The 25,778-nt window shown below is 41.2% G+C and overlaps 1 protein-coding gene across 1 annotated transcript in view; it reads right to left on the reverse strand.

Annotated features, from left to right (window-relative positions):
- KDM7A (lysine demethylase 7A) overlaps nt 1-25,778 on the reverse strand; it is a 70,005-nt gene that overhangs the window by 6,965 nt on the left and 37,262 nt on the right. The window contains exons 7-19 of the mRNA XM_053926152.1: nt 24,615-24,777; nt 21,158-21,245; nt 19,823-19,929; nt 16,449-16,540; nt 15,292-15,381; nt 8,892-9,101; nt 7,334-7,458; nt 6,964-7,118; nt 5,712-5,809; nt 4,880-5,028; nt 4,536-4,744; nt 3,125-3,210; nt 397-670 (exon numbers count right to left, since the gene is read on the reverse strand). Coding sequence (XP_053782127.1) covers nt 397-670; nt 3,125-3,210; nt 4,536-4,744; nt 4,880-5,028; nt 5,712-5,809; nt 6,964-7,118; nt 7,334-7,458; nt 8,892-9,101; nt 15,292-15,381; nt 16,449-16,540; nt 19,823-19,929; nt 21,158-21,245; nt 24,615-24,777 — 1,846 coding nt within the window. The remainder of the gene's footprint in view (nt 1-396; nt 671-3,124; nt 3,211-4,535; nt 4,745-4,879; nt 5,029-5,711; nt 5,810-6,963; nt 7,119-7,333; nt 7,459-8,891; nt 9,102-15,291; nt 15,382-16,448; nt 16,541-19,822; nt 19,930-21,157; nt 21,246-24,614; nt 24,778-25,778) is intronic.

Genomic DNA, 25,778 nt, shown 5'->3' on the forward strand with positions numbered 1-25,778 from the left:
ATCTCTTCAGCAGACGAAGCTCTGACCGTACTCCGCAGCACTCTGGGCTTCAGCAGCGTGAACCAGACTGAAGTGCTGTCTCTCCCCTTTGTGCCATGGGTCTTACTATTCCCTTTCCTCCGACACTATCACGTCGCCTCGCCCAGCTCTGCACGGCTAACCCTTTACCATCTTTCTCGGGATCTACCTCCTCCTCCCGAAAGCCATTCCTGATCCGTGGGTGACTCGGTAGCCTGCCGTTCTCACAGAAACCTGTGCACACCATCATCACTGCAGTGTCCGTGGTGCGTCAGGCTGTGAGCAGCTCCAGTGCAGATGCTACCTCGGTCTGAACTGCCACGATCACTGTCACACCCAGTCAGAATTACACTTCATCTACAAGTGTGTACAAGTTACCTTTTGTTGCCTGGTTGCTGATAGGTGGTGGGTTTGATGCAGGTCTCTTGGTGGGGTGAAGGGGCACTGAAAAGGAAGTTTCACCAGCTGGCCTTTCTGGGCTTCCACTGCCATGACTTATCTGGCACGCCCCCGGAACAAAGCTGGAACTCTGCGCGTACTTTCCATTCTGAGGGCTAGAGCCACTGCTGTCCACGGAATTCCTACTTTGTACCTTCTGGCTGATTTCTGATGAACCTTCCTTTTTGATGCATTTCTGGCCTCTAGTTAGATCCTGAAGAATGAAAATAAGGCTGAATTACTAGGGTTCCTTTAAGATAAGTGAAGTATTCAACCTCTCTATGCATGACCAAGCCAAGAAAGAAAAGAAATAGACTACTGAACTTTGGTTTTTTAAACATGTAGTAGCACAGAAGACTACCCTTCACGATGGCCATCTCATTCCCAAACCTAACAGCTCGGAAGGATTCAAGTCTTGAAGCGGCATCATAACTTAAGAAGCAAGCCTTACATATGAGTGGGAGTAGGGGGTGTGAAGGGAGAGGAAAGAGAGGAGAAAGGAGCGGGGGTGGGGGTGGGGGGGGTGGGCGGGGAAGAACATGAACATAATTTCAACAAGCCATCCTAAACTCGGTGCGCATGTGCTATGGAAGGAAGCCAAGACAGGGGGTGTGGACCTACTGCTTCCTCAACATGTCACAGCTCCCATACATCTCTCATGACGTAACGCACTATCTTTTTAATTTACTTTTTAATCCTCACCCAAGGACATGCTTTCACTGATTTAGAGAGGAAGGGACACACCGCACACACAGACATCAATGTGAGAGAGCAACGTCGATCAGCTGGCCTCCCATACACGCCCTGGCCAGGGATCAAACCCAAAACCTAGTTATGTGCCCTGACTGGGGATCGAACCCACACTTTTTGGTGTGTGGGATGATGCTCCAACTGAACCACCCAGCCAGGGCTCACACTATCTTTTTCAGAGCATAACTTCTGCAAGGTTCATCTCTACTGTATTTACATTGTTTGCTAAAAAACAAACAAACAAATCCCCTAGATCCTGAGCCCTAAATCTGGTTTTTCTGTAACAATTTTTCCTTCAGTCTCTTCAGATTAGTGAACTGTCAGGAAACAAATAAACAACGCTACTGATTGGTGGGTCTTGAAATCACCAGCGAGGGTCCTGACCAGAATTATAGAGAGAAAGGAAAAGGCAGACTTGAAAAGAGCGCGCATACTGCAGGTGTGAAGTTTCACAAAACTAAATTTAATTACGTGTGTGATATATCTCTTTCTTTAACCTTATTTTCTGTATATCTCTGATTCTGTGGTGGTCAAAAAAGTTTTAAAAACAGCATTAAACACAGACTTCTTTTAAATTAGTCTTACAAATATGCTTGAGCATGAAGAAACTGTTACGATTTGGCATGCCTCTAAGATATCTCTCGATTACAAGCAAAAGATATTTGATTGTCTCTAAGGTGATCATCTAAGGCTAATCATCTATCCTGGTTTTTTTTGGTAATCCTCACCCAAAGATACGTTTATTGATGAGAGAGAGAGCGTGTGCACTAAACAGCGACCCAGTCGCTTGCCTCCAGCACGCGGATCGAACCGGCAACCTAAGTGTATCTTCTACTTTTTTATTTTCAAAGACAACTATAAAAACAACGGTTAGATTTAAGTAACAGCTTACTTTTACCACTGACTCCTACAGTGAAGTTATAAACTGCACGCAACTACGGTGAGGCACTATAAAATCATACTGTGAATAACTGAATTATAACAGTTAAGGGATTTCTTACTTGACCTTTGACTCTGGAGCATATTCTTCTATTAAAAGAACTTATACTGACAAAACTCTGTCTTAAAAAATAACTTGGCTCTTTTTCTTATTGTAAAAGCAAGTGGTGAGTATTTAGAAAATATAGATAAGCCAAGGGAAGAAAATAAAAAAACACCCATAATTCTACTGCTCAGAGTATGCTTGGGGTCTAGGAGGGTTAGGGACCCCACTCTGCCACACGAGAATTTTGATTCTTTCTTTAGCTGTCATTTTCCAAGGTCTGCAGCAAAAGGGCCCCTTGCTTTCCTTGCTTGGTGCTATTGGTACCAGTTTTGTTTTTTTTTAAAAGCTAGTTCGGGTTCACTTTGTTTGGTAGGAGCATCAGTATGCTGGGGCCCTAAGACACAAAGTGTCTTCTCTCCGAGCGGGGGTTCCCATTTGGAGTCAACGAGTGGTCTGAGGCGGGGAGGGAATGGGGCAAAAATCAGAAGAAAATGTCAACAAAAGTCAGTATTTATGAGGATCATTTTTCTGGAAAAAGAATCTATAACTTTCCTCAAATTCTCAAAGAAATTAAGCACCTAAAAATGTTCAAGCAACGCTGTCAGAGACTCGAAAGAGATGCTCTGGTACTTCTCTTTCCTTTCATTCTAACCGGACATAACCTAAAGGAGCGGCAGTTGGTATGTTTCAGCTACTTCCTTGAGTAAACTATTCCTTTTCCAGATCACGGTCTATCCGTGCGCTTTGCATTAGTCATTGTATCAGAATCTCTGGAAATGGACGGTTGTTCAAATGTGCATTTAATTGTAGTTTTTTACCTTCCCAGACCTAGTAGTTGATAACTAGTTGCAGTTAAAAAAAAAAAAAAACAACCAAAAAAAGAGTTAATGACAATTCTAAATCTCCTTTTAATGTTTCAAACCTTGAATATACCTGAAGATTAAATCTGGAAGATGTATCAAATTGTTTAATCCAGGAAGAAGTCCTCAAGTCCTGATCTGCAGTCTTGACATGGTATCCTAAAGAGAAGTTTTAATTATCTTTACACAAACTTGATCTTAAAGAACAAAGTCAGCCAAATGTTTAAAACTGAAAGCTAACTGTTGGCATTTTATTAAAAACGGAATATGTTAATTCTTTAAATATTTATTCATATATGTTCACCACATTTCTTTCCCTCTCAGAAACAAAACAGTCACCAGCTCACTATCCTACACATTAATTCTTTTAATTCTCTCAAAGGCTGTCTTTATATGACAGGTTTTATGCCTGATGCTGGAAGATCTAGAGTAAAATTCTACAGCCATCTGTTGTAGATGTAAAACCAAATGCAATACACACTCTGTAAAAATGATATATTTTTCCATAGAGAATAAAGGCATATGTTTGTCTGAATTTTGCAGTATTTTCACAGAAGGTTTCTTTTCAAGGGACTAAACAGATTATAGGGAGACTGAATGGTACAGTGGAAAGACACAGAAGCCTAGATTTGCACTGGAGTTCTCCCATTACCAAGGCACCTTTAGGCAAGTTATTTAATCCCTCTAAACCTCGGTTTTCTCTTACATAATAAGCAGAGTCCTGGGGTCAAATTCCAACACCATTGAATACTAATTATGTAAGTATGGGGAAGTTAAATTAACTTCACTAGGCCTTATTTCCTTTACCTGTAAAATTCTATTACCCACAGCAAAATATGTTTCAAGAATTAAGTGAACCGGCTGTCAACTCCTGTACATAGGTGACACTTCACTGCGTGAGAACAAACACAACCACAGTACAGGCATTTGGTCTGAACCTCACAGCAGCTTTTCCCAGTCCTCCTCAGCTGTTCAGGGAAACAAAATTTTCCCCTAAGGGCACAGAGAGGAAAACTCTGTGGCATCACTGATGTTGCCACTGAGCCTTCTCTGTTCCCTAACACTTCCTCTTCAAGCAGGAAGGACAATAACCTCCATCAGGAAGCTCCAAACTGCTTTTCCTCCCATAATGGAAAAAACGGGTGACTGTTCAAGCTGAGCAGACCACTTAAAGCACCAAACATTCCGTCCATTCTGACCAACTTATGAAAGGGAATAATACTATCATCAATAGCAATGATAAAATTATGCTGGTGAACATGACTCTCAATCCCAGTTCATCTACATTTTGAGTTCTTACAGTTGCATCTTATATAATTTGTCAATATTAAGCATTTTGGGGCCAATATGTTGAGCACCATTTCCAACTAAAAATGTGCAATAAGCAGTTCTTACTTATAATCTCACACCTCAACTAGGATTACAGAGCTATTAAATTGGGGGTCATGGGTCACTTTGCTAGAGGCTGAGAGTTGGTTTCTTACCACTTTCCACTGGTTTATCACAGCGGTACAGCTGCCTGCCCTCGTGCTGACTGCTGTGGCAGCTGCTGGGGTCCTGGAGAGAGTTCCTGTCTCGGTCACAGCCTGTGCTTTGTGCCCGCCTTTGTAAACATGTGGAGTAGTGCAACCCTGCCATAGACAGCATGCCCTGAATAGCCTCCTCCTCTGTGCTTGTCGAGGTAGGACATTCCCTACGGGGCGGACAACCGAAAAAACACGAGAGCCTATTTAGTCTAACGACATTGTGGTAACACGTAAAACTGAAAACGCGTTTTCATATTCTGTACATCGCGATGTCATCAGACTACTACCGTCAGCAGACCTACCTTTTCACTGGAATTTCGCTTCTAGATGTCTTCTGGCTCTTCTGAAGGAAGCTCCTCATCACATTAGATTCCTCCTTAAAGTTTGACGATATTTTTTGTTTCTTTTCATCCCCTGAACTTTCAGACTCTTCAGTGGTAAAATTATTTTTCTGAGGTAAATTAAATGAAAGCAAAGCTATATAAGAAATCTAACCAAGTCCGTACAAACTAACAAAAAATACTTCCTCTCTCCAGGGAAAGTTAGAATCTTTTTTTTTTTTTTAAATCTTTACCCAAGGATATGTTTTACTGATCTTACAGAGAGGATGGGAGAGAGAGAGAAATACTGATGTGAGAGAGAAACATCAATTGGCTGCCTCCCATACACGCCTTGACTGGGGATCGAACCCACATCCTAGGTATGTGCCCTGACCGGGAATCAAACTTACAGCCTTTCACTGTACGGAACAATGCTGCAACCAAGTGAGCCACCTGGCCAGGACAGGAAAGCCAGAATCTTAAGTATCATGGCATTATTTCTGTATTTCATATGAAAAGTGAAAATCTCTAGTAACTACAGTAACATAATTCCATAGTAAAAAACACAAAATACAGGTTTTCTTTAAGGTAAAATGAAATAAAACCTATGAGAAATATGAGAAACATAACAGACAAAGCTACATTTATCAAATGTCAGTAGTCACAAGGTATGTATGTGCATGCGTGTGTGTGTATGTGTGATTATCACTACGGGGAGAGACCCTGTGCTACACAGGTCGGAGAGACAGGTGAAGGAAAGAGGGTGCTCATTTTCACATCAAGTGACACACAGGTGCCAGGCTTGCGGGCATACCAGTGCAGTGCAATCAGGTCCAGAGTCTTCTGAGTCAGAAATATCAGAATATTCCGATGATCGATTCCTGAGTTCTGATTTCACACTTGTAAAAAACCCTGAGGAGGAGGAGAGAAAGAGCAGGTCATGAGCAGGGTGATGTCCAAAGTCTGTCCAGCTTCATGATGCCTTCATCTCTCCTGCTCTATCCTCTTTTCTGCTTCCACCTTCATTCTTCCTTCCCGAGGACTTTCTCCTCAGTTGACCAAGATACAGATCAAAGTGTATTCTAAAAACATTTCTGGAATTTACTGAACATGATTATAAATTCCTTATTTGGAAGTTTTAAAAATACTTCCTTCCAGAAAATAAAGCCTTCAACACTAAAATAAGCTACAAGAAGCTTTTCAATTTCCCTTTTGCAGTATTTCTTCTAATAGATAACAAAAAGACAACCCTCCTAAACCTAAAAAGCATTCATGTAGAGAGTGAATTCAACAAGCTTATACACCGGGCCTTACCACTGCCTCCCTCTTGCAGGGGGCAATACCACAAAGCAACTGCTGACCGGCCGCCTTCCCCCAGCACTTGAACAGATGCGGAGTTACCAACTATGGAAATACCACACTTCCCTGAAATTTGCTGGAATTAAGGTATTCGGCATGGACGAAATAATGTTAGTTATCTGGAACATTTACTTGTCAAATACCATAATATTTAACTGCTTCCTGAAATTGAAGATCCCCAGGAGGAGGAGGTACTAGTATTTTGACACACTGATGATAACCAATTAATAACCAAGTGGAGGTCCTCTTGTTAACAGGTATGAAGAAAAACAATACACGGATTACTAATAGCTTCGGGTCAGCCAATTATATAGGTCTCCTAGTTCTGAGAACCATATAAATACAAGCTTAAATTATTTGTGAAATCACATTACACTTGCAACTGTTTTATTATCTGGAGTAGAGGCCCACCAAATGCGAGAGCTTTCATGTGACTCTCGTAAAAACGGTCACCAGACGAGCGTGCCACTCACGTGCACACGTCCTCATCACTAAGAAAGCCTCCCCTAGGCTCTACGGCTCTCTGGGCACCCACAGTCAGTATTCCCTAAAGAGCAACTGCACAGAAATACCTCAGAGTCCCCAAGAGAGTATCAGAAACAAAACTGTCAGTACAACCGTACGAACTTTAAAATTAGCAAGTTACTTCACATATTAGCACATTAGCAATAAACAGGCCTTTACATTGACCATTAAAACAAACGTACTGTTAAGTGGTTTTTGAGATTCTTCATTCTCCACTGCCTCTACTCCTGAACTCGCTTCTATCTTCGTTTTTGCCTTTTTTGTCCTTCTCTTATCCTCTTCATTTTCACTATCTACTGTATAGAGACTTTGATCTGCGAAGGGCTGTCTTTCATCTCTGTATATAGAGGGGAAAATACAGTCAGAAAATAGTGCAACTGGATGGCCAATCAGCACCCTCTGCCCCCTTCATTTATTTACGAGAGTGGAGGGATGAGCCGCTTTCCCCGTATCTCAGTCAGCTGTGCAACCACCGGGACTGAAATTCAGTAAACGGAGGGACCCCCCCACCCCAAAGCTGATCGGCTGGATACTTTCATCTGGTTCACATACTTAATTATCCTTCCATTTGTCAGCAGCAGTCGTAGATCGTTATCTTTTGTTCTCCATTCCGGTACCGTAGAAGATGGCTGGAGATGTTTGTTGAATTTGCCGTTGAGTTTAGAGCTCAAGATGTCCTTAAGATGTAAAAACAGAACTTAATCTCCGCCCTCAGACACAGCCGCCTGACTAAAGGCACACAGTGTGCCACCGCCTCCCCGCTTGGCCTTCCATCCCAAACTGGGCCAGGCAGCCTCTCCGGCTGGGAGACAGGCGGTGGCGTGCTGCTAAAACCAAGCCGAAGCAGGAATGTGGTTCATCTCTCTACAGAGCCATTAACAGTAACCATATTCTGAAAATAGGATATAAAACTCGCATACAGTGACTTCAAAGACATTGCACTTTTTCAGAAGGTGCTGGCGCTGTGTCCTTTCCAGTTACTCTGTCTCTGACCTAATCCCTAGTCTTCCCACCAGCCACCGGCAGCAACTTACTGGTCACCACACTGCTCTCACTAGGAACAAAGGCCACCAGGTCACAGAAAGGCACACGGTAGCTGGTCTTTAATACGTAAAGAATACTTCCTTTTGTGGTAATTTTCTTCTTTAATAATAAATAGAACCTTTCATAATGTGCTAACTCTTCTCCCAGATGGCTATAGGTTAAGAAGGTTTAGAACAATAAAATCTTTAAAAAGTATAAATACAGTTATATACCATTTAAAATATTTAACATGGTTAAATTTTTCTATACAGCTTAAAAAATACTATAATTCAGAGACACCTTTATTTTGTTCATTTTAAATTACTGCCTACCCTCTACTTAAGATGTAGCATTACGGACGATACAGATCTCGTGCGAACTCATCACCATGTTTCACGAGGCCGTGTATTGGTTGGATGGCTGTCCCCCCACCCTCCCCTGTCTATCAGGCCAGCACTTCTCAAACTTTAATGGGTTCATTCTAACAGTCATCCACGTCGATGCTGCTGGGTCAGGGACAGGCTTTTTGCACTTGCTCTTCCCTCTGCCGGCAATACCATTCCCCAAATCTGTGGATCCATCTGACTTCTTCCCATTCTGTAAGTGTCAGTTCAGATGCTACCACCTGAGAGGCTCTCTGACCACCCGAGCTAAAGCAGCCAGCCGCCCCAAGCCCCTTAATTCCACTGCTCTATTGTTTTGGCTTCCTTCATTACACTTATTATCAGAAATTATATTGTTTTAACATATGTCCCTGTCTCTCATCCCTCCAACCTGCGCTAGGATGGAAGCTGCAGGAGAGCAGGGACTAAGTGCTGCTCACTCTGGGATCTTCCCTAGAGCCTGTGAGAGCATACGGCCTTGGTGAACGCTCGATCAATGTGTCAGCGAATGAGGGAGATCTGGTCACCCTACTCCCACACTGATGCCCGAAAGCTGAAGCACTGATCCCTGTCTCGGGCAAGAGCTCTGCTCACCCTACAATGCGAAGGGAAGATTAGATAACAGGAACGGTCAGGCTGTTCTCTTTTTAAAGAACTTGAAGGAATAACCAAGTCTCCCCCAAACCATGAAACATAGTACTTGCCTCTTCCCACGGACACATCTCCAATCTCCTGAGGACCTCCCTGGTGTGGAGCTCCAGGATGTCTAAGTTAGAAGGGGTTCGGACAGTATGATCTCGAAGCTTCCTCATCTTCCGTCGGGAATGGTATGGGGAAGTTGCTTCATTTGAGGATCGTGAAACTGGACACACAGTAGGAATTCCCTGAGATTTAACTGGCTTGCCATTTTCCTCCTTTAAAAATTAAAGAGTATTTTTATAACAAGGCTACATAAATGCCTAAGTAATCAGCCATAAAAATACTTTAGAAAACAAAAATGTTCAATTATATAAAAAAAGACCAAATCATAAGATTAACAGCTTTACTGACACCTTTACTTCCTTTCCACCCCCTCCCCCCCGTAATAACATAATGTGAACGTATTGCCTTGATCATTTTAAAGGCTGTGCAGTACTCCAGCGCACACCTGTAGTGTGACTTGTTGGCCTAAAGTTACTGGTAGTTAGTTAGGCTGCTTCCAATTCTTTCCTGTGAAGTACATTCTGTCACAGGCAAAGTTGCATAAATCCACGATTGCTTTTTAAAGCAAAGCACACATCTATGTAGTTCTGAAAAATTAAAACTTCTCTAAGCATATCATAAAAACTAGCAATCTACCCTTCCCCATCCCAGGTCCCATTCTCCAGCAGCAACCACTTCCCACTTCTTAAAAACTGTAGTAACATACACATCATTTTGCACTACATATGTGGTAAGATACATAATTTACCATTTTAACCATTTTTATGCACAGAATTCAGTGGCTTTAAGTACATGTCACATGGTTGTCCAGTCACCACCACCATCCATCTCCAGAACTTGAACACTTCACCAAACTTAAGCTCTGTACTCACTGGACAGTAATTCTCCATTCTACCTTCCCCCAAGCCTCGGGCAACCATCATTCTATTTTCTGCTTCTATGAATGTAACTACCTTAGGAACCTCGCATAAGTGGAATCATACAGTATTTGCCCCCATGCGACTGCCTTATTTCATTGAGCATACATCTTTGAGGTACACCCATGATGTAGCACGTGTCAGAACTTCTTATTTTACAAGGCTCAATAATATTCCATCACAAGTATATGCCACGTTTCGTTTACCCACTCTTCCATGACAGACACAGGTTGCTCCCGTTCGGCTGCTGTGAATGATGCTGTTCTGAACACACATACGTATATCCATTTGAGTCCCTGCTTTCAATTCTTTTGGGTTTATGCCCAGCACTTGCAACTCCTGTAGCTGTTTTTGGTGTTATGTGTTTTCTTTCAGTTATTTGCCTCCAAATTTCTAAATAACATGTATATACTGGCATTTCTTTTTTTTAACCTCTGGCTATACTACTGAATTCCTACTGTGCACGGTGGAGTCTTGATTCTGGCATACCTCTCCTAAATGTGCACATACTTCCCCTTCCTTCAATATTCAGTATTTAAATTGGACTCAGTAAAAATTATTTGCAACCCAGCTCCATATAACACGTTATTATAGTTCCCTTCCCTTCCATTGTTTGATTTTTTCCTGAATTTAAAACTGCCGCACTTTCCATCAGCTTGTTTTCTATCTACTTATCGCTAATTAATCCCCAAACTCTCCACTAGAAAAATGCAAACATTCAGACACAAATTTATATTTTTCTTTGGAGACATCTCTCCTGGATAGGATAGCCAGATAAAGTATAAGATGTCCAGTTACGTCTGGATTTCAGACAAACAACAAATACAGGCCTTTCATTCTCCTGACCCGTCGTGGCCTGGCCGCTCTCTGGGCCTGCACGCGTCACCTGAGACCCTTCCTGACCTGCTCCCCTTCCACCACGTCACACTGCACCCCTACCACCAGCTCTGGCCGTCCCTTCCTATCCTTTCTCCCCACTATTCTTCTTCACAGCACTTGTCAATTCCTGATATACTAAAATATTTATGGCTAGCCTCTTAGTAGTAAGCTCCGTGGGCAGGGCTGTGTTTAGTTTGTGGCTCTATGCACACCCTTGATGGCACAAAGCACGCGGCAGGTACTCAGCACTTGTTGGAAGAACGAATTCCAGAGATCCTTCTTTTTTTGTTTACTCCTTTCTCTTTTTTTTTTTTTTTTTTGGAACAGCACATGCTCTTAGCTTCCTGAGAAAGGACAACATGGGAGGTACCATTTTTTTGAGATCTTACCTCTTTGACATTTTTGTTTTACCATCATATTTGATCTATATAGCCTGGCTGAATACATATGTGTATGTTGGCACCCCCAAGCCCCAGAATGTTAAGGGATTTGCTCCATTGTCTTCTGGTTTGCAGTGTTATTTTTGAGAAATTTAATACTACTCTGATTCCTAATTCTTTGTATATGACCCATACTGCTTTCCCTAATGTAATACTACTTTCTCAGATGTGCTTTTTGTTACATGTATTCTGAAATTTGACCATGATGTGCCTTGGCTTAGGTCCTGTTCACCCACTGCACCAGGCAGTATGCAGGGCTATCAGTCTGGGAAGATGTGGCCTTGAATTCTACGACTTTGACGGTTCCTCTGGTAATCTTCTCGTTTTCTCTGTTCTCTCTGGAGCTCCTATTATTTTGGTGATGACTTTATAAAACAACCTTCTAATTTTTCTGTCCTATTTAGGTCTTTTAAAAAAATTTATAGGAGATTTTCCCAACTTTATCTTCCAACTATTCTACTAAATTTTGTTTCTATTAATTTATTCAAGAACCTCTTTTCCTTCCTCTTCGAATGTTCCTTTGTGATAGCCTCCTGTCCTTTTCTCGTAGAGGCGGTATTTACTCGTTTCTCTCCTGAGATTAGCAATTATATTTGAGTTTGGGGCTAAAGACTTATTTATGGATTGTTTCCTTTGAATAATCTTTTTCTGTTGTATTTTTCATCTTTGTCTTCAAAACTTCTTAGCTCTCTATGCATTTTGAAAAGGAAGCATTAAAGAGCTAATGCTTTCAACCAGTGGTGCTAAGAAAACTAAACATGTACGGGGCAATGTGATTTATCTCATGCTATACACTAAAATTCAAGAGTGGCCATTTACCTAGATGTGAAAAGCTTTTAGAAAAAAAATAAAGTATTTTTTAGGACTTGAGGTAGAGAAAGATTTCTTAGAGAGTACACAAAATAACACTAACTACAAAAGAAAAATAACTGATAAACTAAATTTAAAATTAAAAGTTTCTGTTCATGAAAAAATACCATTAACATAATGAAAAGATACGCCACACGCTGTGGGTAAGTATCAGTTTTTATGTGTATATATGGTGAATGCATGCCAAATGATGAAGAACTTGTGTTCAGAATATACAGTATAGTGAACTCCTACAAATCAATAAAACAACATAATTTTTTAAAGAAAAACTACAAAGAGATACCTCTTAAGAGAAGACATACAAATGCCACAGACATGAAAATGTGCCCATCACTAATCTTTAGGAAAATGCAAATTAACACCACAATGAAATAATATTTCATACTCTCTAAAATAGCAAAAACTAAAAAGACTGAAGACACCAAATTTTGGTGAGGACACAAAATAACTAGAATGCCTACACATTACTGATGGAAGTGTAAAACGGTGTAACCACTTTGGAAAACTGGCAAATTCTCACAAAGTTAAATCACTTTCCCTATGGCTCAACAACTCTATTCTCAGGTATTTATCCAAGAAAAATGAAAACATGTATTTAACACAAAAGACATGTAAGAATGTTCATAACAGTTTTATTCATAATGGCCAAATCTGCATATAACCCAAATAGCCATCAACAAAAGAACGGAAGACAAATTGTGGCATATTCACTCAATGGTGTGCCACTCGGCAATGGAAAAGAACTGACACATGCAACATGGATGATTCTCAAAAGCATAATGTGAGTGGAAGAAGCCAGACACCAAAATAGTACAAACTGTATGATTATCTTTATCTGAAATTCAAGAATAAGCAAAACTAATCTCCGAAGAGAACAGAGGTCAGGAAGACTGACTAGAAGGAAGCAAGAGTGGCCTTCTGAGGGAATAGAAATGATTTATATCCCAGTTGGAATATTGGTTATACGGGTGTACACCTTTGTCAACTCTCAGATTGTTCTTACGGTCTGTACATTTCACTGTGTGTAAAAGAGCAGAGGCTAACTGGGAACTCTGTGAGTGGGGCTTTGTTAACTGGTGGGTTCACCAGTTGTATCAGTGGATCTACTTCTTGGCCTGGGAGGTACAGGACAGACTGCTGGTGTTCTAGAAGCCAAATAGAAGCAGCAGCATTCACTATGTACACTATTACTTAATCCTTTTCAGTATGATACCCACCTCCCTCACTGGGCTGAGTGTTCCCAAGTCCATGATCTCAAGTTCAACCTCTCAAAAAATTAAACCTCAGTCTTCTGCATGTGTTAGGTCAGGGATTTGGAAATCAATTCATTTCTTAAATAGACCTTTAATCAATCCTGTTTCAGTGCTACCTCCACTCTCATATTCAGAGGGTCCTTCAAAAAAAACTCTGGTAAATTTTTTGAAGATTCTGTACAAATTAAGACCTGCTCCTGGTCTTCCCCCACTGCCCACACAGGTTTCAGCTCTCTGGTCTGCTAAATCAGTTACCACTTGTACATTTCTTTTCCAGCTTCCAAAATCCAGTTGGAATCTTCATCTTTATTATACTCTTTGTCTTCGAAGATGTCTTTTTTTTTTAATTAAAACTTTATTTATTTATTTTTAGAGAGAGGGGAAGGGAGGGAGAAAGAGAGGGAGAGAAACATCAATGTGTGATTGACTCTTGAGTGCCCCCTACTGGGGACCTGGCCCGCAACCCAGGCATGTGCCCTGACTGGGAATCGAACTGGTGACTCTTTGGTTCAAAGGCCAGCACTCAATCCACTGAGCCATACCACCCAGGGCAAAGATGTCTTCTTTAATTCTTTTACTGTATCATTTTGGTCCCAAGAGGTGACAGTGGTAAGCATTCATGTTTAATCTACCAAGTTTAATTGGAATACTCTTTATTTATTTAATTAAAGTAAAACTGCTAAGTCAAGGTATATTCCACTTAGAAAGCATAAACTAATCTATTCCTACCATGAGGAAGAGAACATGGAATTTTATTTTTGCCAATTTGATAAATGATCATATGAAATCATAAATTATTTGGCAAAATGTGGCTGAATACTTTTTCACATATTGAGACTATTTTTATTGGATTAGCCATTTTTATTTTTCTTTAGTGAAATACTTGTATGTTTTCTTTGCACATTTTTCTACTGGCCATTTGCTGCCTCATGTACTGCCTACCCTTCAATTAAAACAAAATACTATGTTGACTATTTTTGTCCATTTATTCTTTCAGGTAACATTTCACCATTTAAATTTATAATATTAATTTGAAGTTGATATATTTCAGAAATGACACTCCCATTTATCCAAATATTTTTACTTCCCACAGTAAAGATTTATAGTTTTTCATACAGACCCACAACTTTCTCATTGAGTTTCTTCTTAGTCTGGGTTGTTATCATGTAATATGAGATTTATGTATGTATACATTTAGATATATAAGATTATATATGTGACTTTTGATTTAAAATCTATATGCAATTACTATCACTCTTTAAAATTAAAAACAATTTTTTACTATATCTGAACATATTGAGAATAACATATACTATTCTATCAAAGGATGTTAAACCCAGCATTTTAGGAGTTATTGGGTGCATTCCACTTTCCAGTGACCCAAAACAGACCTAATCTGAGTTGTTAAATTACCAGTTAGCCACCATTCCTCCACTTAACTTCCTTTCAGTTCAAGCTGGACACTAATAGAACCACCTTCTTGAATAATTACTTTAATTAAAACCTGCTTTCTTTAATATTTAAAATAGCTCCTAATTGATAAATTAAAACACCTAATTTAAAATTCTGTGGGCTCGTATCTAAAGGCCCAACCCACTTGTTCTAATATTTACAATTGAGAGGTTCATATCTTCCCCAGCCCATTAATATCTTCCCTCTTTCCCAACCCGGCTTCACCTGGCTCTACTCACTGTACATTTCCTCTCTTTTTCTAATTACTAAAAAGCACATACTCATCTCTGCATAGATGAAACGAACTTGACCTCAAAGTTTTGTTTATTCTGTATTTTTAATTTTTGGAGCAAAATAGAGTAACCTGAAAACTTTACTTCCTTATTACTTCATTATGATACAACCCTCTAAATTTCTCTCTAGGACTTTAAGAACCTGGGAACCTGAGATTGTTTCTAAGACTTCGGTCATTCTGCCTTTTTTTTCTTTAAGTGCATAAGGGCTTTCAGATGTGTGTAGTGTGGTGGTAGATCTATTTGCTTCTCAAAGCACATAGTAACCAAGAATTTAGATGATAGTTTCTACTCTTACCTCTATTGCTCGAATTACTTTAGAAAGTTCTTTAATGAGATGTCCAGGTCTAACATTGTCTGGAATTTCAAAGGCATGTTCTGATACAAGCTGTATGTGGATTAACAAAGACAAAATAACCAAAGTTACTTACACTTAATATGTAAAAAACTAATTTATTAAGCCAATTTTGGGGTTCTCCAGATTTTATAGACACAGCTAAATACTAATAAGCCAAGTCTCAGAGGTCACGTAGCTCATGTGATACCTTCTAAGGAGACAGATCCCCATTAACTTATAAAATCCCCTCAGACTGAGTTCAGGATGGACTTCTCACACAGTGAATTTTGCTTTACACTGAATAGTACTCTAGACCTCAAAGCAGTGCTACTATAGTTAGTAAAGTAACTAATCAGGACTAACATTTAATTCATAATGCTAACACTTAATTCCTAACATACAAGGATTTGTAGGTAGCAACACAGGCACTGATACAATCCGAGTCCCTGGGCACCAGAAATGTGTGACGGAAGCATAAGGGAAGGAAATACTACTTCCGAATGGACATCTGGGGTGACCTCTTAGAGGAGGTGGGACTCAAATGCAAACCATCGGGCCACATTTTAGTGGAAATGGAAAGCTTCTGCTTGAACCCTGACCTCCTTCTTTTTCATCTTTCCATAAGTCTAGCAGAGGGATAAGGGCATAGGCGCTGCAATTGCGAGACCAGGTGTGAGTCCTGGCTCCGCCAGGTATCTTGGGAAAGTATTCAAATTCCTTGAACCTCAGCTTCCCCGCATGTGAAATGAGGATAACAGTAGCACCCAGACCTCATATAGGTGCTGTGAGGATGAACTTAGTTGGTGGATGTAGACTAAGCACAGTCGTTAGCCACTACGAGAGCTCAGTTATTCTACATCAACATGTTCATTTCTTAGTGAATATCCTAGATATTCTTGAATTTGTTCCTTTTCCAGCTTAAAGAAATACCGAGGCACTTTACCCTCATAGAAACATAAACCAGTACACTTGCATATACTGTGTAAAGTGCATGTTGTATTTAAAGTGCAATTTCTACTCCCTCTACCGCAGCTCCTCACGCCACTTGAAGACTTGTTTTCCTGGTCTTACCATATAAAAAAAACCACACAATTATTTCACCGAAGCAAACTACTTACTTCTTTTTTCATCCATAATTTTAAAGCAGTGTGCAGTGCTTTCACGCCCTGTACTAGGTAAGTTTGAGGCTGGAAACCATCTTCTCTCAGTTCTGTGGGTGTGGAAGAGGCGCAGAAAGGAGTTAAGCATTGGGAAGATAAAGGCATTAACTTTAGATTTGAGAACCACCATATACAAAACTGCATCACTTCCAAGATAACAGAAAGGGAAAAAAGTGAATAAACGACTGAAAAGGCAAGAAAGAAAATACCCCCCCGAATTACATTAAATGTGCTTGTCCTAGAAGCTCAAGTTAAAAGAGAGCTCCCAAACACCATGCCGAGTGAGGACGGGTCACAAAATGTCGGCAGGATGAAGCTCCTCACAGGACGTCTAAACCTGGACAAAACGGCACTATTTCAGTTTGTGACGTGCGGTAAAGCAGAAGAGGATTGCCGCGACGGTCTGGACAGGCGTCCCCTCTCAAAGGGGAGGAGGAGGGGCCGTGGGAAAAACGGGAGGCGCGACTAGGGCACTGGCAAGGCTGCTCTGCTCCCCTGGGGCAGAGGTGTCCTGAGACAGCCTTCCAATCCCTTAGGCTGGACAGGAGCACACGCGCACGTGCGTGTGATCTGTACAGCTGACTACGGGCACCCAGTATCTCACTATCGTAAAGGTAAACACACACACTCCCCCACAAATGTCTCTCTTCAAATTAATTATCTAAAGCTCACTGAAAATATATTAGATGTGGTCTCCAACTCAGGCCAGCTAAAGCAAAAGTGAAAGATTCTGCTTTCGCCCTGTGGCTACTTTACTTACATAAAGCCCAGACTGGTTCACTGTTTTATTATTACTGACACTAAATTCAGTTAAGAATTTCATACAAACCGCCCTCATTTAATCTATCCAGTAAGCCTGCAACAGCCTGAGAGATGGCAAATAACAGGCCACCAGGAGAAGTTAAAAGGTCGGGGATGAAAGGGCAACCTAACGTGGGGTAACAAGACCACCACTCCCGATTCCAGGATGAATGCCTAGGACGATGGCCCTGGCGTGGCAGTCCTTCAGCTCGATCCTCAGTGGGATTGGGTTGATACACTAGTATTGCCAGGTATCCTGTACTCATCTGGCTGATGAAATAAAAAACACTCTAAAACTGACCTGCAAACATCCTTTTACAGTAATCTTTCATTTTTTACTTTAATGTACAGGGTTATGTTTTCAATCAGACCCCAACGGTTCTGAAGTCTCAGTGGCCTAACACAGAGACTAAATCACTATAAGACTAAGCAATCTGCTGCCTGTGACTGCAAGAACTGCAAGGTTTTGTCTTTCAGATAAATTCTTAATTTGTTCTAAAAAGCTGATTGATGAGCCCCTCTTAGACATCAGGGGGAAAGCCTCACCCTGGGGTGCCTGTGTGTGTGTGTTGTTGAGGAAAGACGGTAAAAGTGCTCTGAACTCAGAGTACTGAATCGCCAGTCTCTAATTTGGAGGGTTCAGTCATTGGGTTTCACTTCCAGGAAACAAGAACATTTACAGGTGTTTCTGTAAGTATTTAAAAGTGTTCCTATTTTCTAGGCTTCCAGTTGGATAGGAGACTGTGAACTTTAAAGTCCAGAATCTTACTGGAAACCATAGATGGCAACTCTAAGGTCTGCTGTGACATTCCTGCAGCCATGAAGAGTTCCCGAAAACACTGAATGAGTCAGGGACAGGGGTAAGGATACATTTCTGGAGTGGACGCTGCTCTTGTGCAGAGAGACCCTGCTCTTCCTCATCCACGGTTTCCTACCTGCACCACCGACACCCGCAGTGCCGACCAGACATCTCCGGCTGCACTGTGGTGCAGGTGTGGGGTGGGGTTATCATTCTTTCCTCCCAAAGAGAGTGAGCACCCCCCTTTTTTTGAGCAAAGAAACCATAAGTTTTATCATTTAATTCTGTGCAGAGTATTCTGGGAAGTAAGTTATTGATTGTTTCTTTTCATTTTACCTTTTCTTTTCGTACAACTTTTTTTTTTCTTTTTAAGATTTTCTTCATTTATTGAGGGAGTGGGACAATGCTGGGTAGCGGAGGGCAAAAGGGGAACATTGGGACAACTGTAATAGCATAATCAATAAAATATAACTTTAAAAAAGATTTTATTCATTTATTTTTAGAGAGACGGGAAGGAAGTGAGAAAAAGAGGGAGAGATACATCGATGTGAGAGAGAAACATTGATCGTTTAAGTGCCCCTGACTGCGGACCAATCCCACAACCCAAGCATGTGCCCTGATCGGCAAGCAAACCAGTGACATTTCGCTTTGTGGGACGACACCCAACCAACTGAGCCACACTGGTCAGGGCTTCTTGTGCAACTTTTACATGGAAAAAGAAACAAATGTTTGGAGTAGACTTTATGTTTAACCTGTTTCTATCTGTTTTTCCTGGAAGTTAATTATAATAGTAGCACTATTTGCAAATGGACTGGACAAGTTAGACAACACAAAACCAGATAAACTGTGTTCTCGCAGGCAGGAATGCATGAGAAGCCAAAACAAACAAAAAAAGGATAAAAGAAGTGATACTCAGTTTCCAACTTAACTGCTCAAAGGTAATTAACCCAAAGATAAAATACAAAACCTGAAATTCTACACAGAAAAGGTAGCTTTCAAGTTTAAATAAAGGGATAACAACTCCCCCCAAATGCCCAAACATTTTTCCTCACCCACAGACACAGAGCCGGGTACTCGGCTGGTCTGTGCTAACAGGCGCCTCTTGCTGGCCAGCGTAACGGGCACAACAGTAACGGCACAGGCATCACCTGATTCTCTCAGGACGTGAAAACTATGTCCTTGACTCTAGGAGCAAATATTTGGGAATGCATGTTACATAACAGTCTCTTGGCTTAAGCTGCACTTTTGCAAGTTGAGGCACTTTTAGGTGCCTGACAGTCTACGCGAGCTACTGGAGTGCCAGGTGAAACGAACATTCCCCAACTCTTTGGGGAGTTGCTCTGATCCAGCTCTTTGTGTATCTGCTTTTTGAGAGTATGGATCAGAGACTCTAATTTGCTAAAAAGGTTCTTAGCAGAGGAAATCATGCATTTAAAGAAAACAAAACAGCCCTAGACGGGTGGCTCAGCTGGTAAGAGCGTCACCCTGACACACCAAGGCTGTGGGCTTGATCCCCAGGCAGAGCACACACAAGAATTAACCAATGAGCACATGAACAAGGGGAACAACAAGTAAAGGTCTCTCTCTCTCTCTCTCAAATCAATCAACAAATAAATAAAACAGAGGCAACAGCCACACAACGCAAGGGTCTCTCTTCCTATCAGTGGCTTTCAGTGAATTTACAAACATCATGTATCCTATCACACAATAAAATGGACAGATTATTAATTACCTTTCAAGGTTTCCAGCAAGTTTTTGGCTACAAACCAACATATGGCTTCAAAGAAAGGGAATTTGAAAAGATCTGGTGTTTTTAGCCTTTTTTCCATCTCATAACACCTATAAAATATAATTTGAAGAAATTTAATATTAATATTAGCATTTCAAAGTTAAATGAAAGCCACCAACTTAAGGAAAATAAAATAAGCAGGCAACATGTAAGACCAATCAGGTGCTGTATATTTCTTACGATGACATTTGGACGAGACTAAGTTGTGATCTTATCCAGGTCTGACCTTAACAAATCTGACAGTATGCTGAAGAACTACACTGGCCTTCAAAAACATCACAGGTTGGGATTTTTATCTTAGTCTTAACAGACGGAATCTCACAAGGGTTCTGCTATACAAAATAAGACAACACGTTTACGAGTTATCTCCACGTGCTGGACAGCACTGCAACACCCACTCAGGTCTTCTTTAGTCTCTGCTAAGCATGCAAGCTCAAAACCACACGCGGCACTGGTCAAGGGGAGGACACAGGAGCCACGGGCTGCCACAGTGCTCGCCTTCTGTGGGAGTCCTCGCAGCAGCCTGCACGCCAGGAGCCGCCTTTCCTCTGGGGATAGCTCAGGTATAAAGAGACAAGATTCACACTGAGCAGTGTGGGAGCTCGCCTGGCTTAAAGCTTCTTGTGATACCTCTACAGACGCATCGCATCTCAGGTTCTCCATGGGCAAGCCACGCTACAAGACTCACCACGCTCAGGAAAGCCCAACTACAGCGCATGGCTCCCTACTAAGTACTTTTGGTTCTCCCCGTCCTGACGTGTCCTACCAAGCAGGAGTCACTGTGCCACGGAGCAGCCTACCAGGGGCACAGAGTCACCCAAAGGGCAGATCCTCACACAGAAAGGGAAACAGCTGTGTACCCTTTCCCCGCAGTAAAATTAAAGGGGGTGGTTGACCGCCATCCTAATCCAGGGCAGCTTTCCCCAGCACCGCACATCACACCTGAGTCTGGCTGGATTGCGTTCATTTCCCTCACTGTAAAAACCACCAAAGGGGAGCCCATGTGTTTTTATAAAGTTCTGAAATCTAGGGAGACATTTAGTCTCAAACTGCAAAAAGTATTATTTTTTTAATTTCAGATTTGAAATGCATCAAGGTGTCCTCCTGTCAAAATTTTAAAATACTACTTCTGTTAAAAGTTCCTATTCTTAAAATTTCTCAGGGCCTATCTCCATGAGATCTCAATCAAAATATGTTGTTGACTAGCTTTTTGAAACTTTGAAACTACGTCCTATTCAAGAAAGGACAAAAGACCCTTTAGACACTGAGGACACTAACCTGAGCTGCATGCCGATGTTAAGGTTATGCAGAAAGTTCCCCCCAAAAGCCATACAGTCCTGAGAAGTGAGCACAGCATGAATCCACCCTGAAATGGTTAGAAGTATATAAGTCAGTGATTTCTCAGTATTTAAACCAAACAAATGTCTATCTACGTGTGAAATAAGAAACCCAAAAATATCAACATCAGTTTACTTCATACTCCGGTGGTAGAAAAGTTAACGTCTATAACATTCATTCTCTCAACTATTTATTGAAGGCTTATTATATGCCAGTTCTATGCTGACTTTGAGGAAATAAGTGCATTGGGCTCAAAATGACAGCACAAGACAGGGAAGGTTTTTGCAAAGGTGTGATTGTCGCTGTTTTAGTTTTTTAATTAAAAAAAAAAATCCAACTTTAAAGATTTCACTCCAAATCAAGTCAAATCTGGTTAGAATGAGGCAAGCACATTTCCATGAGGTGAACACAGATTGGCCGAGCACTTCGCTCCCCTAGTCTCTGAAATGAGCACCTTCAGGGACTAAGCAGAGGGGGACCCCCCAGAACTCAACCAGATGCGCGTCCCTAACAAGGGGGAGGGGGACCACCCACAGCTCATTATGGAGGGTTTTGTTTCTGTAAATGCAAATGCTGGCAATCAAAATGATGTCTTATTTTCCCTTAAAAATATTTTCAAAGTAAAAAACATTTGTGAGATGATGCCTAGCTTTTGAAAGAAATGTCCACAGACTAAACATAGACTTCATGTAAGCATAAATATAAACAAATACATTTGCATGTAAAAATTAGCTGTTGAAAAGATCCCCCTTTCTTCATATTTTATCATCTTTTCATCCCTCACTGTGCTATATCACAGTATCAAAGGACTGACTTTCCAGCAGTGCCCATTTGTGTGCCCAAGGGCACACAGTCTCGAGCGTGACCCTGAAATCACCGATGAGAAGTCTGTCGGCTACAACTCCTATAGGTCAGTGGTTCTCACGGAGGCCGTACTGCCTGTACTGGGAACTTTGGGGGGCTTCCTTCAATTGTCACAATGGTCAGGGGGCACCACTGCCATTTCATGAGCGGGAGCCAGGAGTACAAAATGCAGGGCAGTGCCACACAGTAAGAAATTGCCCTGCACAACTGAGGACTTAGGAATTTCCCTAGGGCATTCATTCAGTCTGCCCTGAGGACAAAATCTGCCAAGAGTTGTCTGAGCCTAGGAACTATAACTTCACTATATATTCAAGCAAAGTAATTTTTGCATGGTTTTGGCATAATTTTCCAGGAATACAACTACTCTGTAAATTGAAAGAAACCGTACTTTAGTTTGTTTGGAACTTTATCAGGGGCCAACTACCTTGGGGGAAAACTGCAATGCCTACAGCGGTGGTCCTCCAAGTCTCCAGACCAGCAGCAGCAGCAGCAGCAGCAGCAGCAGCAGCAGCAGCAGCATCGGTCATGAACGTATTAAAATGCAAATTCTCAGGCCTCATCCCAGACCCTCTGAATGGTAACTGCTGGGATGAGAACCAGCAGTCTGTGTTTTTAATAAGCCCTCCAGGAAACTGGGATGCTCGAGGAAGTTTGAGAATGACTAATCTACACCAACACTACAAAATTTTAGTTGCCAGTCACATACCTGTATTGGTTTTCTGGCTTATGCATCTATTTCATTTTGTCTTCTAAGGCTGCTGTGCCTGAGCAGACACATTTTCAAATAGTGTTTTATTATAAATTACTTTTTAATATCTTCTTTATATGCTAGTTAGGTCATCATACTATTTTTTTAAAGTATTGGTGTAGGAGGTTATAACATCAGTAAACATGAATTCAAGACTGCAGAGAGCTTAACTAATTATTTGTTATAAAAAGGAGCACTGGGAAAAAGATTTAAGGAAGGAGCTTAGCCCATTCACAACAAAAATACTGATATTTATCTACATTCATAAATTCTGGTGGTTCCAGGCATTTATTAAAAACCTATTTTTTTATTATTACATGCACTAGAGGCACAGCAAGAAAGCAGCAAGAAAGAAAAGTTCACCTATGGGAACTCTGCGGCCTTTAAGGTCACCCAAACCAGACGAACAGCTCTCACACCCGTCGGCCTGGAGAGCCCTGCGTTCCACCCCGTCTGAGGGACGCACCTGACACCTGTACTTCCTCAGGTCCCTCAAAACACACTCCTCTCTGTCACAGGACAACAGCCCAGATTCTTGCTGCTGGCTTGGCCTTTCACGGCAAGTAAAAGTTGAAGGGAAGGAACTTCATCAAAATTTTAAAATTTTGTGCAAAGGGTATTATCAAGAAAGTAAAGACAACCCACAGGATGAGAGAAAATATTTGCAAATTTTAAATGTATCTGATAAGGGTATGGTATACAGAGTATATAAAGAATGGTTACAACTCAACAATTAAAAGACAAATAACCCAACTTAAAAATGGGCAAAGGATTTCAATAGACATCTCTCCAAAGAGATACTGAAATGGCCAATAAGCATAAGAAAAATGCTGTAATCACTAAGGAAATGCAAAGCAAAATCACAGTGAGATACCACTACTTCACACCCACTAGAATGGGAGAAATAAAAAAGGTAATTACAGTGCTGGTGAGGACGTGGAGAAACAGAAAGCACCGTACAGGCTGGCGGGGCTGTGAAATGGCGCGGCCCTTTGGAGAACAGTTTGGCGGTTCTTCAAAGTTAAACATCAATTCAACCACACGGTCCAACAATTCCATACCAGGTATACAACCAAGGAAAAGGAAATGCTTCCACACAAGAACTTTTACACACACGTTCAAAGAACAGTCAAAAGGTGGACACAACCCAAATGCCCGTCCACTAATGAACAGATCAATGAAATGTGGTCTATCTGTACAACGAAATGTTAATCGGCCATAAAAAGTCATGAAGTACAGATACGTGTTACAGTAAGGATGAGCCTGGTAAACATGTTAACTTTGGCTGCAGGCTACATTAAAAAGGCCACATATTACACACACACACATGCACACACATGGAATGTCCAGAGTGGGCAAAGTCACAGGGCCTGGAAGTACAGTAGCGGCTGCCAGGGGCTCAAAGGGGGGAATGGAGACATGACTGCCAGCTGACACGGGGCTTCTTTTTAAGGCAATGAAATCAGCGTTAGATGGTGGTAAGGGTGCACACCCTCGTTAATCTACTAAAAACTACAGACCTGTACACCTTAAAAGGGTGAATATTATAGTATGTGAAACTTTATCTGAACAAAAATCAAAATGAAGGCAAATGACATAAAACAGCAAAAGAAAACAAGTCCTAACTATAAGGAAAGCTTCTAACGGACAAAGAAGTGAAAAGCCCGCGATCTCAGGCTGCGCAAAGCTACTTTCCAAGCATGTTAAAGCCGGAGTTTCTAATTAAAAGCGGATGCTGCGGGACTGAGGATCAACAGTGGGGAGCGGGGGCGCGTTAAACCTTACCTGTGGGAACAAATAAGGTGTGTCCCTGCTTTACCACACATTTGTAGCACTTATCCACCTTATCTCCAAAGAACACCTCGCTCTGGGTCACAGATGAACTCCAAGATTCATAGAGTGCCAAGTTTTCATCCGTCGGCTTTATCAAATAAAAAATCTTCTCACCCTAAAAGAAAGTAATCACACTGTTTTTGAAAAGAAAAAGCCATTCTTAGGATGGTCTATATTGACACATTTTCCCAATAAAATGACCTAAGTACGATAATTATCACATTTTTTAGGCTCAAAAAGACATATTTCAGATACCTAATCAATAACTATTGCCCTTAACAAGCATCTATCTTCATAGGAGCTAAGGATCCCCTTCCCAAATACAACAAGGCGTCAATCAAGTAGCATTGGAGAAACAGTTGCAAGAGAGGAGCGGGGAGGGGGAATCACAAACATCCTACTGATTCATTTTCAAGGTCTCAAGTAAATACATGTTATCAGGCCCCAGGTTACAGAGTCATCTCTGCAAAGGTTGCCCTTTCTCCTAAGAGCTATACTATAATGATTCTTTTTAAAGACCTGCAAATCAACCTCCTTAAATAAACTAACTCTTTGCTTTCTCATGCAGAAAAGAATCAGGAGCTCAAGGACACAGTGCCATATACAGTATTGAGCACTGCTGACGAACAGGCATTGAACACAGACGGAGATTCGGTTCTAGGTACAGCAATGTCCAATAGAAGGCCCTGTGATGATGGAAATGTCTTGTATCTGTGCTATCCAATACAGCAGTCATAAGCCACATGTGGATACTGAGCAGTCGAAATGTGGTTAGTGCAAATGATGAACTGAATTTTAAATTATATTTAATTTTAATTATTTAAAATTTAGCCACATGTGGCTAGGGGCTACTGTTACAATAGCACAGTTCTAGACAAAGCAAGGTGAATACAAGCTGTCAAGAAGAATTAGTATTTTTATGGACCTTCCTGACTGATAAGCTATCCAACTAGCTGTCCTAGCCTAATTTTAAGGTCAGAAGCAATGATTATTATTGTAATTTTGCTCCTTCTCAGGTACTGATTCAGGGATTAAGAGATAACTGAATAGGGGGAAGAGACAAAAGGCTACAAGACCAACTTACAAAATCATGGAGAAAATAAGCGGGGGGGGGGG

Source organism: Desmodus rotundus, chromosome 6 (genome assembly GCF_022682495.2).
Source record: "Desmodus rotundus isolate HL8 chromosome 6, HLdesRot8A.1, whole genome shotgun sequence".
Lineage (NCBI taxonomy): Eukaryota > Metazoa > Chordata > Mammalia > Chiroptera > Phyllostomidae > Desmodus > Desmodus rotundus.